Source organism: Eucyclogobius newberryi, unplaced genomic scaffold, assembly GCF_026437365.1.
Source record: "Eucyclogobius newberryi isolate DKJ021-1_F unplaced genomic scaffold, fEucNew1.0.hap1 SCAF_22, whole genome shotgun sequence".
Classification (NCBI taxonomy): domain Eukaryota; kingdom Metazoa; phylum Chordata; class Actinopteri; order Gobiiformes; family Gobiidae; genus Eucyclogobius; species Eucyclogobius newberryi.
The window spans coordinates 1,680,870-1,696,349 of NW_027315857.1; the positions used below are offsets into that span (position 1 = coordinate 1,680,870).

The 15,480-nt window shown below is 46.0% G+C and overlaps 1 protein-coding gene across 2 annotated transcripts in view; it reads left to right on the forward strand.

The window, feature by feature from the left end:
- Positions 1–15,480, forward strand: part of nlgn2a (neuroligin 2a) — a 256,908-nt gene that overhangs the window by 155,746 nt on the left and 85,682 nt on the right. For both annotated transcript variants that reach the window (XM_072459098.1, XM_072459099.1), the window contains one exon: positions 6,595–6,744. In XM_072459098.1, coding sequence (XP_072315199.1) covers positions 6,595–6,744 — 150 coding nt within the window. The remainder of the gene's footprint in view (positions 1–6,594; positions 6,745–15,480) is intronic.

Below are 15,480 nucleotides of genomic sequence, written 5' to 3' on the forward strand. Positions count from 1 at the left end.
ATTATTTAGCAAATTAAACATTTAAAAAGCAGGCCAAGCAGGTGTGGAGAAAGAGCTCAAGCTTGCAAGGCTGAAATAAAGCACTATTTGCCCTGTATTATTTGCTTCTGTGAGTAAAGACCCACTTTGGGAATCTGTTTTGAACATAACAGCAGTGTGAGGCCAAAGCACCAGGCCACCAGAGGATTCTTCCTTCTCTACCCGACCTACAAAAGCAGATCGCGGGGACTTTTAGCCATAACAAGGCCCCGGAGAGTGTTTGGAGAGCAAACAAGAGGTGGGAAAGGGCCAAAGAATACTCATAAGACACTGTGAGATGTGCTCATAACATGCACTGTGGAAGAGGGTTAAATGAAGAGAAGCACGGGCAGGATCTGGGCTCGGTGTTCAGAGGGGAATAAGCACGTGTACATTCACTTGAGTAATGTTGTAATACAATGTCCTTGTTCTTGTCCTTTATTTTTCATAATACAGAAAACAAACTGAACAAAACCAGTGAGCAAAACACAAAAGAAATGGAGGAACCCAGAGAATAAAGCAAAAAATAAAAAACTTGGTCAGGCCAAAGGCCCTTGATACTGCACATAGTTTTAGGGCTGTTGATGTAAATGTTTCATCTTGTGGGATAAATCATGGAAAATGTATGCATTAATCACTAATTGATGCAGATTATGAGCGTGGTCTCTTTTGACCAAACATGCTTTGGAGGGGGAAAGAACGAAGGGGGAAAGAAAAGAATATGGCTGATATCACACAACATGGTTTTACAAAAAAAATCCATCCAGTGAGTGCCAGAATAAACCAAAGATGGTGTGAGGAAAATAAAGCCTGTGCGTGAGCTCTAAAACTAGTGTTCTGGGCAGTTTAGTCCCCAAACTGCTCCAGAACATGGTAAATGTCATAAGAGCCAGTTACACCTACAAGCTGCAGTGAAAGGCCCTGAATCCACCAATCCAGTTTCAGCCTGTACATTTTTAATATATTTAGTAGAGTAACCGTCCAGATTAGAAATACATTGATATCATTTATATATTATTCTCCTTGAAAGGATCAGAGGGTTATAATGGTCATTACCCTGTTTAATTTCTCGTTAATGTTCATTCATTCATTTTCTACGGGTGACTGGAGCCTATCCCAGTGACTGTGGGCCTTAGGCGGGGTTCACCCTGGACAGTGGCCAACTCGTCACGTTAAAACAGACACATACACTCTCACAGTCATTCACTAGGGCCAATTTAGAGTTTTAGAGATTTGACCCAGGGATTCTTCACTTCCTCCGTCAGACTCAAGCGTCTGTCATCTGCCAGTAAGACCTGTACAGGACCCCCCGGCACCACATTACTCTCAGTATAAGACTTGTACAGAAACCTCCGGCACCACATGACTCTCAGTATAAGACCTGTACAGGAACCCCCGGCACCACATTACTCTCAGTATAAGGCCTGTACAGGAACCCCCGGCACCACATTACTCTCAGTATAAGACCTGTACAGGAACCCCCGGCACCACATTACTCTCAGTATAAGACCTGTACAGGAACCCCCGGCACCACATTACTCTCAGTATAAGACCTGTACAGGAACCCCCGGCACCACATGACTCTCAGTATAAGAACTGTACAGGAACCCCGGCACCACATTACTCTCAGTATAAGACTTGTACAGAAACCTCCGGCACCACATGACTCTCAGTATAAGACTTGTACAGAAACCTCCGGCACCACATGACTCTCAGTATGAGACCTGTACAGGAACCTCCGGCACCACATTACTCTCAGTATGAGACCATTGAGCTTCAGATACAGACTCTCTTATTTGAGCTGAAATAAAGTCATTTTCAAACAAGGCAAACCCCGCCTCCTTTTTCTTTAGATAATTCTAGTGTTTTTAATTGGATTCTGGGTTTTCTGCTTTGCCACAGAAATCTTGAGTTTGCTTTATTCCACTCATCGAACAGCCGGTTGGGGATGGAAATCAGAAGAGTCTGGAACAAATCTTGGCAAAACATTCATTTTTACAATTTCAATCCTTTTACTTATATTTAAAGGTACAATGGACGATTTTTCTGCGATTTGAGAACTCAGGTGGAAGTGCTCATGCCACTCCCCTGTGCTCATGCCACTCCCCTGTGCTCATGCCACTCCCCTGTGCTCATGCCACTCCCCTGTGCTCATGCCACTCCCCTGTGCTCATGCCACTCCCCTGTGCTCATGCCACTCCCCTGTGCTCATGCCACTCCCCTGTGCTCATGCCACTCCCCTGTGCTCATGCCACTCCCCCGTGCTCATGCCACTCCCCCGTGCTCATGCCACTCCCCCGTGCTCATGCCACTCCCCTGTGCTCATGCCACTCCCCTGTGCTCATGCCACTCCCCCGTGCACATGCCACTCCCCCGTGCACATGCCACTCCCCCGTGCACATGCCACTCCCCCGTGCGGACTGATACAACACACACGTGCATTTGTTTATTAGCGCGACCGATCGCATCACATCTCTCGTCTCCCGTAGATTTCCATCTTCTTCTGCGTCAGCTCGAACTGTCTTTCTTCGTCTTCATTTTGCCCCGTCACTGAGGGAACTATATTATGATAGATCAATGCGCTTAGACACGCGGAACCGTGCTGCTCGTGGGGACGAGCCGCACGCGGCTGCAGGTGAGCGAGGCTCTGCAGGTGAACGAGGCTCTGCAGGTGAACGAGGTTCTGCGGGTGAGCGGTAGGTGCGTTTTATGATTGATACGTGGCAGGACTAATCGGCAGTCCACGTCACGAGGACCAAAAAAATCGTCCATTCAACCTTTAAGTATGGGATAATATTTAATTTCTCAAGATCTTGTTTTAGGGTTTTAAAAAGAGGGCTATCATTTTTCTCCAGAATTGTTGATAGGTCTCTATGGAGCACCATCCACACATTTGACCAATTTCTTGAAGAAAATGCATCACATTGGTTATGGAAATGTATAGTTCTGTCAAATACAATAGAATTTCAGCTGCAACAGGCAACTTTATGTTCCATGCCATCAATTGTAACACCGTGAATTGTTTTTGATTGTCTAATAAATTGGGCCGATGGTTCCAAATACAAAGAGAACAGGGGGAGAGACCAGGCACAGCCTTGCCTGACCCCTTTGTCCAGAGTCAGTGGACCTCTCAGATGACCATTGATTCTCATTCTTGATGTTTGACCATCGTAAAGAGTCCCAATATTTTCTATAATTAAATTGTTAATTTGAAATTTGTTTAGCATTTAAATAAATATAGCCAGCAAACAGAATCAAAAACCCTCTCTGCGTCCAAACTTACTATTACAGCTTTGTTTTCTTGTTTTTGTATTTGGCTCATTCTGTTTGAGGATCGTCTTATGTCGTCTTGTGTTTGTCGTTTGGTCATGAATCCTGTCTGATCATTGTAACTGCTTCAGTGAATTTAGATCTGTCTTTATTGAGAACAAAAAAGTAGTTCTTCTGTAATATATTGTATGTGGATTAGAAACATGAGGATAATGTTGTGCTCTAGGGTTCATCTCCCTCCACATGTCAATCAATCCTGTTTTCTTCAATAAGAGACAGAACTTGTCATTTCTTGTTCCTCCAGAGCATCTTGAGCTCCACACGTCTAATGTAGCTGAATGTGAAGATTCCAATCTCCTCCACAGATCAGGGTCAGGGGTCAGGGTTCTCTCAGAGTGGTTCAGGGTCAGGGTTCCCTCAGAGTGGGTCAGGGTTCCCTCAGAGTGGGTCAGGGTCAGGGTTCCCTCAGAGTGGGTCAGGGTCAGGGTTCCCTCAGAGTGGGTCAGGGTCAGGGTTCCCTCAGAGTGGTTCAGGGTCAGGGTTCCCTCAGAGTGGGTCAGGGTTCCCTCAGAGTGGTTCAGGGTCAGGGTTCCCACAGAGTGGTTCAGGGTCAGGGTTCCCTCAGAGTGGTTCAGGGTCAGGGGTCAGGGTTCCCTCAGAGTGGGTCAGGGTCAGGGTTTCCTCAGAGTGGGTCAGGGTTCCCTCAGAGTGGGTCAGGGTTCCCTCAGAGTGGGTCAGGGTTCCCTCAGAGTGGTTCAGGGTCAGGGGTCAGGGTTCCCTCAGAGTGGTTCAGGGTCAGGGGTCAGGGTTCCCTCAGAGTGGTTCAGGGTCAGGGTTCTCTCAGAGTGGGTCAGGGTTCCCTCAGAGTGGTTCAGGGTCAGGGTTCCCTCAGAGTGGGTCAGGGTCAGGGTTCCCTCAGAGTGGTTCAGGGTCAGTGGTCAGGGTTCCCTCAGAGTGGATCAGGGTCAGGGTTCCCTCAGAGTGGTTCAGGGTCAGGGGTCAGGGTTCCCTCAGAGTGGATCAGGGTCAGGGTTCCCTCAGAGTGGTTCAGGGTCAGGGGTCAGGGTTCCCTCAGAGTGGATCAGGGTCAGGGTTCCCTCAGAGTGGTTCAGGGTCAGGGTTCCCTCAGAGTGGTTCAGGGTCAGGGGTCAGGGTTCCCTCAGAGTGGTTCAGGGTCAGGGTTCCCTCAGAGTAGTTCAGGGTCAGGGGTCCCTCAGAGTAGTTCAAGGTCAGGGTTCCCTCAGAGTGGTTCAGGGTCAGGGTTCCCTCAGAGTGGTTCAGGGTCAGGGGTCAGGGTTCCCTCAGAGTGGATCAGGGTCAGGGTTCCCTCAGAGTGGTTCAGGGTCAGAGTTCCCTCAGAGTGGTTCAGGGTCAGGGGTCAGGGTTCCCTCAGTAGTTCAGGGTCAGGGGTCCCTCAGAGTAGTTCAAGGTCAGGGTTCCCTCAGAGTGGTTCAGGGTCAGGGTTCCCTCAGAGTGGTTCAGGGTCAGGGGTCCCTCAGAGTAGTTCAGGGTCAGGGTTCCCTCAGAGTGGTTCAGGGTCAGGGGTCAGGGTTCCCTCAGAGTGGTTCAGGGTCAGGGTTCCCTCAGAGTGGTTCAGGGTCAAGGGTCAGGGTTCCCTCAGAGTGGTTCAGGGTCAGGGTTCCCTCAGAGTGGTTCAGGGTCAGGTCCATGACATCAGCAGAGAAGGTGATCGCCCCCTGGTGGAGCAAACACATTTAAAAGAGTGAAAACCTTTCCATTCATATTCCCTTTAACCAGTTCATATCTGCCTCTTTATCCTCACGTTCAAAACTCTTTTCAAAAACGATTTGGTCAATATAGCAACTCCCCCTCTATGTTTACCTTTGTATGATAAATAATAAGAATTTTTATAACAAACTTTTTATTTTTTGATGTTCAGTATAATTGATGTGTCTCTTGTAAATATAATATAATATATATATATATATATATAATAATATAATATATAATATAACGTCTATTCTTTCTTTTTTCATTTTTGTTAAAATCTTTGTTTGTTTGATTGGGTTCAAGGCCAATTCACATTGAAGGGTTTACTGTGTTTACTCGAGTAACCTATTGTACAGTGTAACAGTTTTACTCGAGTAATATATTGTACAGTGTAACAGTTTTACCCGAGTAACATATTGTACAGTGTAACAGTCTTTACTCGAGTAACATATTGTTCAGTGTAACAGTTTTACTCGAGTAACATATTGTACAGTGTAACAGTTTTACTCGAGTAATATATTGTACAGTGTAACAGTTTTACCCGAGTAACATATTGTACAGTGTAACAGTCTTTACTCGAGTAACATATTGTACAGTGTAACAGTCTGTACTCGAGTAACATATTGTACAGTGTAACAGTCTTTACTCGAGTAACATATTGTACAGTGTAACAGTTTTACTCGAGTAACATATTGTACAGTGTAACAGTCTCTACTCGAGTAACATATTGTACAGTGTAACATATTGTACAGTGTAACAGTCTTTACTCGAGTAACATGTTGTACAGTGTAACATATTGTACAGTGTAACATATTGTACAGTGTAACAGTCTTTACTCGAGTAACATATTGTACAGTGTAACAGTCTTTACTCGAGTAACATATCGTACAGTGTAACAGTTTTACTCGAGTAACATATTGTACAGTGTAACAGTTTTACTCGAGTAACATATTGTACAGTGTAACAGTCATTACTCGAGTAACATATTGTACAGTGTAATAGTCTTTACTCGAGTAACATATTGTACAGTGTAACAGTCATTACTCGAGTAACATATTGTACAGTGTAACAGTTTTACTCGAGTAACATATTGTACAGTGTAACAGTTTTACTCGAGTAACATATTGTACAGTGTAACATATTGTACAGTGTAACATATTGTACAGTGTAACAGTGGGCTGGGCTTATGGCTTCACCTGGTCCAATAACAGATCTGTATCTCATTCTTGTTTTGTGATTGGATGTTGAGCACTTTTAGTTTTTAATAATAAAAAATAAATACAATAAATACAGTAATATTTTCTCCAAATACCTTTTTTGTAGTTTTATAAATGTTTGTTTCAAACATTATTGTCATATTTGTGAATAGGACATAATGGATTGGGGCAGGAGGCGGGGTCATGGAACCAGGAAGTGTTCAGTTCAAACGTCAGCTGAACCAGTTTGCACTCAACAACCAGTCATGTGGCTAGTTTAGTGATTTACAGTGTCCTATCAATACAAGAACAGTGCAAAGCATCATGGTCCGTGTCGTGGTGTGTTCTTGACCCTCTGACCCTTTGACCCTCTGTGCAGACATCCGAGACCGGCGGAAGAAGCCCGTGATGCTGTTCATCCACGGCGGCTCGTACATGGAGGGCACGGGGAACATGTTTGATGCCAGTGTGCTCGCTGCCTACGGCAACGTCATCGTGGTCACCCTCAACTACCGACTGGGCGTCTTGGGTAAGTGACCACTGACCAGAGGCCGCTGCTGTCACTGACCAGAGGCAGTCGCTGCCACTGACCAGAGGCTGTCACTGACCAGAGGCTGTCACTGACCAGAGGCTGCCACTGACCAGAGGCTGCCACTGACCAGAGGCTGTCACTGACCAGAGGCTGTCACTGACCAGAGGCTGTCACTGACCAGAGGCTGTCACTGACCAGAGGCTGTCACTGACCAGAGGCCACTGGTGTTTGCTGCGCTGCTGTTGAACGGTTTCATCAATGTCCAGCACAGAACTTCCTGTACCAGTTATATTTTGTGGATGCAGTATTGTCCGGTGGTGGAGAGGTTAAGGCACAGCACATATGCAGCTGGACGCACTGACCTTTGAGATTGTTTTTACAAATGGTGGTCATTGAGTAGACGAGCATTACATCTGTAATGGAAGTGTGTTCCAGTTACACTTAGATCTATTGTACCTTTGGCCTATAAAAAAGCCGTCTATTCTAGTGTAGATCGTACGTGTGTTTGATGAGATGGATTTACCTTCTATTATGTATTCATTTGCAGAATAAAGTATTTATAGATTTACTCTAATCAAAGTTATTATCTAAGCAGGCTATGGGCACAACAGATACTGGAGGTCTTCACTAGCATGTTAGCACTAATGTGTTCTCAACTAGCATGTTAGCACTAATGTGTTCTCCACTAGCATGTTAGCACTAATGTGTTCTCCCCTAGCATGTTAGCACTAATGTGCTCTCCACTAGCATGTTAGCACTAATGTGCTCTCCACTAGCATGTTAGCACTAATGTGTTCTCCACTAGCATGTTAGCACTAATGTGTTCTCCACTAGCATGTTAGCACTAATGTGCTCTCCACTAGCATGTTAGCACTAATGTGTTCTCCACTAGCATGTTAGCACTAATGTGTTCTCCACTAGCATGTTAGCACTAATGTGCTCTCCACTAGCATGTTAGCACTAATGTGCTCTCCACTAGCATGTTAGCACTAATGTGCTCTCCACTAGCATGTTAGCACTAATGTGTTCAATTACTGTCCATCTTAAATCATCAAACACACAATTATTTACTCCTTAATCTTAATCTTTAAGGGAATACAATGGAGCAAAGGACCCTTTCCATCCCATCAGTGGTGGCCCGTGGCCCGTGGGTCTGGGGCCGTGGGTCTGGGGCCGTGGGTCTGGGGCCGTGGGTCTGGGGCCGTGGGTCTGGGGCTTGGGCCTTCAGTGAGGTCACACACAGTCCCACCTGAATGAATCCACCTCTTATTACATCATATTACCATCTTTATGATGCCATGGCTCTGGACACTAGACATTTAGACAGAAACGCAGTTTAACCAGGCGTGTTTTACCTTGTCCGTGCTCGTTCTCCGCGCTTTGTCCGCGCCGCACGTTTCAGCAATGTCTAACTTTTCTTGAAAATCGATATCTTTTCCTCCTTCCACGTTGTGGGTTGAAAAAACAGCTTAGTAGTACACGGATTACTTTCTCTGTCAAATTCAATTTCCTCGTTCTGAGCCCCGCCCATTGGACCTGCCTCTCAATATTGGTGATCCAATCAAAAGACGTGCAGGTGCTGCACCTGCTGCACCTGTGGAACAGCTGCAGACGCACAAGAGCAACTCTGAAGCTGATTGGTTGACACATCATTTTCATTTCCATTCACTTAAAGCTACAAACACCAGCTCTGTTGAGTCTGAAGGTCAGAGGGCAGATGAAGGTCAGAGGGCAGATGAAGGTCAGAGGGCAGATGGAGGTCAGAGGGCAGATGAAGGTCAGAGGGCAGATGAAGGTCAAAGGGCAGATGAAGGTCAGAGGACAGATGAAGGTCAGAGGGCAGATGAGGGTCAGAGGACAGATGAGGGTCAGAGGGCAGATGAAGGTCAGAGGACAGATGAAGGTCAGAGGGCAGATGAAGGTCAAAGGGCAGATGAAGGTCAGAGGACAGATGAAGGTCAGAGGGCAGATGAGGGTCAGAGGACAGATGAGGGTCAGAGGGCAGATGAAGGTTAGAGGGCAGATGGAGGTCAGAGGACAGATGGAGGTCAGAGGGCAGATGAAGGTCAGAGGGCAGATGAAGGTCAGAGGACAGATGAAGGTCAAATCAAATAAAATCAATTTATTTTTGTAAGGCCCAAAATCACAACAACAGTTGCCTCTGAGGGTCACAGGGAGAAATGAATCAACAATGTCTGTGGTGGCGATGAAGTCAGACAATGTCTGTGGTGGCGAGGGACGATGTCCCAGGGTCCTCTGTCCTTAGACTCTCCTTCTCGGCCAGGAAAAACTACAAAAAAAACCTCTTTGGGAAAAAAGCGTAGAAACCTGGAGGAGTTCCAGTGAAGGAGAGATCCGACTCTCACAGACGGACACAAGGGAGACTGGAGCTGGACCCACTCTTCAGGCAGATGAGGGACCGTCTGAGTTAAGCTGGACCCACTCTTCAGATGAGGGACCGTCTGAGGCGAGCTGGACCCACTCTTCAGGCAGATGAGGGACCGTCGGGGGCGAGCTGGACCCACTCCTCAGGCAGATGAGGGACCGTCCACACAGGGCAGGGACCACTTCACCAGGGGAGGGGCATCTGGGTCCACAGGTCCTCAGGAGTGAGAGAAAGAAAAGAAGGCGGTGAACAATTTGCAAGTGGAATCAAAAAATAAATATTGTTTGATAGCATACGTAGTCAGAAGAAGAAGAGGATAGTGCTCAAGCCGTCATACTTTCCCCAGCATAGTTACTCCTAGGGCAGCGTAGCTAAAGCTGTGGGTTTATGTTTCTGATCCTAACTAGTCTGACCATAAGCGATTTCGAAGAGGAACGTTTTAAGCCTGGACTTAAATGAAGAGACTGTGTCAGCATATTTAACATGGGTCGGGAGCTGATTCCATAACACAGGAGCTTGGGAGCTAAACGCTCTACCTCCTACAGTACTTTTAGAGACTCTTGGCACCACCAGAAGGCCGGCATTCTGAGAGCGAAGAGCTCTGTTTGGATGATATGGTTCTATAGCATCTTTGAGGTAGGATGGGGCCATGTCATTTATGGCTTTGTAGGTCAAGAGTAGAATTTTGAATTTGATTCTAAACTCGGTAGGAGCCAGTGAAGAGACTTCAGCACCGGCGTAATGTGCTCTCTTCTTTTTGTTCCTGTTAGTAATCTTGCTGCTGCATTTTGTACCCGTTGAAAGCTTTTTATGGAGCTTTTAGGACACGCTGTGAGCAGGAGTTACAGTCTAATCTAGTCGTTACAAATGCATGGATAAGTTTTTCGGCATCACTTTTAGGCAGGATTCTTCTGATTTTGGCTCTTGTTGCGCAAATGGAAATAGGCTGTTTTACAAGCTTGATTTATATGAGCTTTAAATGAGAGCTCCTGGTCAAATAAGACTCCAAGATTTCTTACAGTAGAACTGGAGGCTACACTAACATTGTCCAGTGTGACTATCTGCTCAGATAGAGAGTCTCGTAGATGCTTAGGGCCAAGCACAATGACCTCGGTTTTTTCAGGGTTAAGAAGCAGGTAGTTTAGTGTCATCCAGGTTTTTATCTCCTTCACACAAGTACTAAGTCTGTACTTGATCGCTCTGATCAGGTTCATTGATAAATACAGCTGAGTGTCGTCTGCAGAGCAGTGGAAGTTAATGCCATGCTTTCTGATAATGTTGCCTAATGGCAGCATATAAAGAGTAAACAGAATTGGACCGAGTACCGAACCCTGTGGCACACCGTAAATTACTTTAGAGCTTGGTGAGGAGCTCTGGTTTACATTAACAAATTGGTACCTATCAGATAGATAGGATTTAAACCAGCTGAGGGCTGTTCCTCCAACACCTACATCACATTCTAACCTCTGCAGTAGAATGTTGTGGTCGATGGTGTCAAACGCTGCGCTGAGGTCCAACAGAACCAGGATTGAGACCAGTCCATCGTCAGCGGCTAATAACAAATCATTTGTGACTTTAACTAGTGCAGTTTCAGTGCTGTGGTGGGCTCTGAACCCTGACTGGAAAACTTCAAATAAGTTATTGTCCTGCAGGTGGCGACAAAGCTGTTTTACTACAACTTTTTCAAGGATTTTAGAGACGAAGGGAAGATTTGAAATAGGTCTGTAGTTTAACAATAGGTCGGGATCTAGATGAGGCTTTTTCAGAAGAGGTTTAATGACTGCATGTTTGAAGGATGTGGAACATAAGCACCTTCTACTGAAGTATTTATTATATTAAGAATAGAGTCTATAATTAGGGGGAGAATGTCTTTGAGGAGCTTGGAATGGGGTCTAGGACACAAGTGGAGCTTTTAGAGGACATAATGGCTGAAGTTATCTCTGCTTGATCAACAGCTGTGAACCTTTCTAGGTTTACAGGTGGATTTATATGAGACGTTAGATTTACAGCTTGGGCTAGTTCAGGGCGAATAGCGGGGGTAATTTCATCTAATTTATCTCTGATTGTTTTTATTTTATTGTTAAAAAATAGGAGGAAATCATCAGAGCTGAGTGTAGCTGGGATTGAGGGCTCTACTGCTGTGACAGTTTGTTAGCCTAGCTACAGTGCTGAAAAGGAATTTAGTGTTACTTTTGTTGACTTCTATTAGATTTGAATAATATCTGGTTTTGGCCTTACGCAGAGCCTGCTTATAGGACAGCAGGCAACTTTTCCATGCTTTTAGGGATTCTTCTGTGTGAGAGCGACGAAATAATCCCTCTAACTTTCTAACTCTTTGTTTATGTGAACGCAGTTCTTGGTTGTACCATGGGGAGGCGCGCTTTGGCCTAATGACCTTCTGTTTTAACGGCGCGACAGCGTCAAGAGCAGACTTCAGAGAATTCATGGTCAAGTCGACACATTGATCACTTAAACTGGGACTAAAACTGTTCTCAGCAGGATCACGTGACATGATCACATGACATGATCACATGACATGATCACGTGATCATGATCACATGACATGACCACATGACATGATCACATGACATGATCACATGACAGGATCACATGACATGTCACTGAATATTGGCTCTATTATTTCTTTGAATTTTGAGATAGATTTTTCAGATATTGTCCTTTTCATTATAACTTTATTTTGTGGGACTGGATGATCTTTAAGAATAAACTGAAAGGTAATTAGGAAACGATCTGACAATATAGGGTTTTGAGGGAGGACACTGAGGTCACTAATCTCTGTTCCATACGTTAGGACAAGATCCAGAGTGTTCTTATGAATGTGAGTCGGTTTATTTACATTCTGAGTGAAACCAATGCTGTCTAACAAGGCGCTGAAGGCATTACTGAGAGAGTCATCACTCACGTTCACGTGGATATTAAAGTCTCCAGCTATAACTATTGTATCCCAGGCTAACACTAAGTTTGATATAAAGTCAGAAAACTCTGTTAAAAACTCTGAATAGGGACCAGGAGGTCGGTAGATAACTATGAACAAAACTCTTTTTTGGTTTTTCATATTTGGACATGTGATTGACAGCATGAGGCTTTAAATGAGTGAAATGTATTGTTAGTTTTAGGGCTCATGAGTCGCTTGAGTGTGAGATCACTGCCACACCACCACCTCGGCCTGTGCTCCTGGAGGTCTGAAAGTTAACATGGGTGGATGGGGTTAACATGGGTGGGTGGGGTTAACATGGGTGGGTGGGGTTAACATGGGTGGGTGGGGTTAACATGGGTGGGGTGGGTGGACTCATTTAGTCTGACGTAGTCGTCTTGTTGAAGCCACGTTTCAGTTCGAGCTGAAGATCTATGTTATAGTCACTAATTAATTCATTAACTAAGAGCGATTTGGAGGAAATTGCTCTAATGTTTAGCAGTCCACATTTTACGTGTTTATTCATTTGTGTATTTGTGTCATTTGTGATTGTTTTTTTCCTTAAGTTATTTGGTCTGACGCCTGAAATATTTTTTCTGAGATGTGACTTTTTGGCATTATTTGTACGAGGGACACGAGGGACACGAGGGACACACACAGTCTCTATCTGTCTTGAATCTGAACACTTCACATGTAACAGAACGGGCGAGAGTTCAGCGACAGAGGAGCGTCTTGAACTGCTGCTCTGCACCTGGGGCTCATCCCTAGATGGTCACTTAACACGACTAAGACTATCGGTCAAATTCCGAACTAATAGGGATGTACCCTCCGAAGTCGGATGGATGCCATCCCTGCGTATGAGCCCGGGCTTTCCCCAAAACGCACTCCAGTTATCAATAAAGACAACGTTGTTTTGAGGGCACCATCTGGATAACCAGTTGTTGAATGCTGAGAGACGGCTGTACAATTCAGCATTGATCCGATTGGGCAGGGGACCAGAAAATATTACAGTGTCTGACATCGACTTCGCTAGGTCACACACCGCGGCTACTTGAACTTTGAGCACCTCTGATTGTCTCCGCCGGGCGTCGTTACCGCCTGCGTGAATCACGACTCGCCGGAAACGGGTCCTGCTCCGCTTTAAGATCCTAAGGTTTCCTTCGATGTCACCCATTCTGGCCCCCGGGTAACACCTAACGCTAGCAGCTGGCAGCTTCACGTCTCTAACAATAGAACTCCCGATTACAAGAGTTTCTCTCGTGTGTTCAGCGGGCGTGTGATCGCTGAGGGGAGAAAACCTATTATAGACGTGAAGCTCACGGCGCTCTGAGGTTCGGCGTTTAGCGCCTTGTCCCCTCCGAACTGTCACAAAATGGTCCCTATTCTGTTCCTGATCTAGTCCCGGCTGCACGGGAGACGCTGAGGGGCTGAGCTCGGCCTTACTGCCACTGCTAATGCTAATGCTACGCCCTGCAGCGCGGTCCGGTAGCCCTCGCGCTAAAACCGAACTATAACTGGACTTAAGCTCCTCTAAACAGCGGATCCGCGCTTCTAACTCCGTAACCCTGGCAACCAAAACTACCACTACACTGCACTTCACGCACCTGTCATCAGAGAAGGAGCCAGGGTTCTGACTCGACAAGGTCAGAGGGCAGATGAGGGTCAGAGGGCAGATGAGGGTCAGAGGGCAGATGGAGGTCAGAGGGCAGATGGAGGTCAGAGGGCAGATGGAGGTCAGAGGGCAGATGGCATCACATGATGGCTGAATATGATTGGATCAAAGATCTAACATAAAGACCAGACCTCCAAAGCAGAAGCAGTGAAACAAGAGGAACGCGATGACATGAAGAGTAAAACTCTTACTCTGGGGAATAATGCAATAAATATTTGTGGGAAAATATATATATATATATTATAAAATATTCTAATTATGTTTAGGGCAGCAGAGAAGGCCTTGCTGGTCCTGACGGTCCAACACTGCATCCCAGAGTAGTTGAACTACAGGATTTACAAATAAATAGAAAACATGATCATTTCAGCATTCGTTCGTTCATTTGTTCATTCATTCGTTCATGTTCTCCCGCTTGTTCTTATTCGGGGTCAAGGACGGTCATGTTCAAGAAGACATGGGCTTCTTTTCTCCTCAAAGTAAAAACATGGTTAGTGTTTGTTGGAAGCAGTTTACAAGCCAAACTTAAAGAGCCCCTCCCCTCAGGCAGGAGGCCACGCCCCTCAGGCAGGAGGCCACGCCCCTCAGGCAGCAGGCCACTCCCCTCAGGCAGGAGGCCACGCCCCTCAGGCAGGAGACCACTCCCCTCAAGCAGAAGGCCACTCCCCTCAGGCAGGAGACCACTCCCCTCAGGCAGGAGGCCACGCCCCTCAGGCAGGAGACCACTCCCCTCAAGCAGAAGGCCACTCCCCTCAGGCAGGAGACCACTCCCCTCAGGCAGGAGGCCACGCCCCTCAGGCAGGAGACCACTCCCCTCAAGCAGAAAGCCACTCCCCTCAGGCAGGAGGCCACTCCCCCCAGGCAGGAGGCCACTCCCCTCAGGCAGGAGGCCACGCCCCTCAGGCAGGAGACCACTCCCCTCAAGCAGAAGGCCACTCCCCTCAGGCAGGAGGCCACTCCCCCCAGGCAGGAGGCCACTCCCCCCAGGCAGGAGGCCACTCCCCTCAGGCAGGAGGCCACGCCCCTCAGTTTCTCTCCCTCTGCTGTTGGACTCATGAACACTTCTTAAACACTGTCACTTCAACCATCATTAATCACTCACTGTTCACTTTCTGCACCACATAAGTAAATTATACTGTACATTTGTGTACATATTAAGCCTATTTTTATTTTTTTCCTTTCTTTTTTGATTTTACATATGTTTTTATCATTGTTCAGAAAAGGTTTATTGTCACTGTCGGTGAACAGAATTCACAAACATAGGACCTTACTTTGGTGATTTGGTGCATAACATGTATCTTTCTTTACAAACGGACGACTTTGCTGATGTAAAATGAAAGATGTGAATGTATCAATGTTTTTATGAATTCCAGACGAGTGTTGTGGTGGTCAGTAGAGGATGAAATCGTGACTGTCCACCAAAAACAACCTGTGGTGTATGTTAAAGGTGTAATGGTCTGCGTTCTGTGCTCTTCCCCCTCGTGCTGTACCTGTGCTAAAGCCTGAGTTATGATGTGATTATGCCGACGTATGTTTGAGATGTCAACAGTCCCTGCTCCATTGGAGGCACATGTGCTGCTAACAACCATGGATACATCATGATTAGCTTCTGTGACAGGCTAACGACATGTGACCGATGCTGCAAGGCCTGCTGGGAACTGTGGTCCTTTTATTGTGTTTTTCTCTTCTTGAATAGAGACATATTGTGTTATATTTTCTGAAAACTTGACTCTACTTCATTTT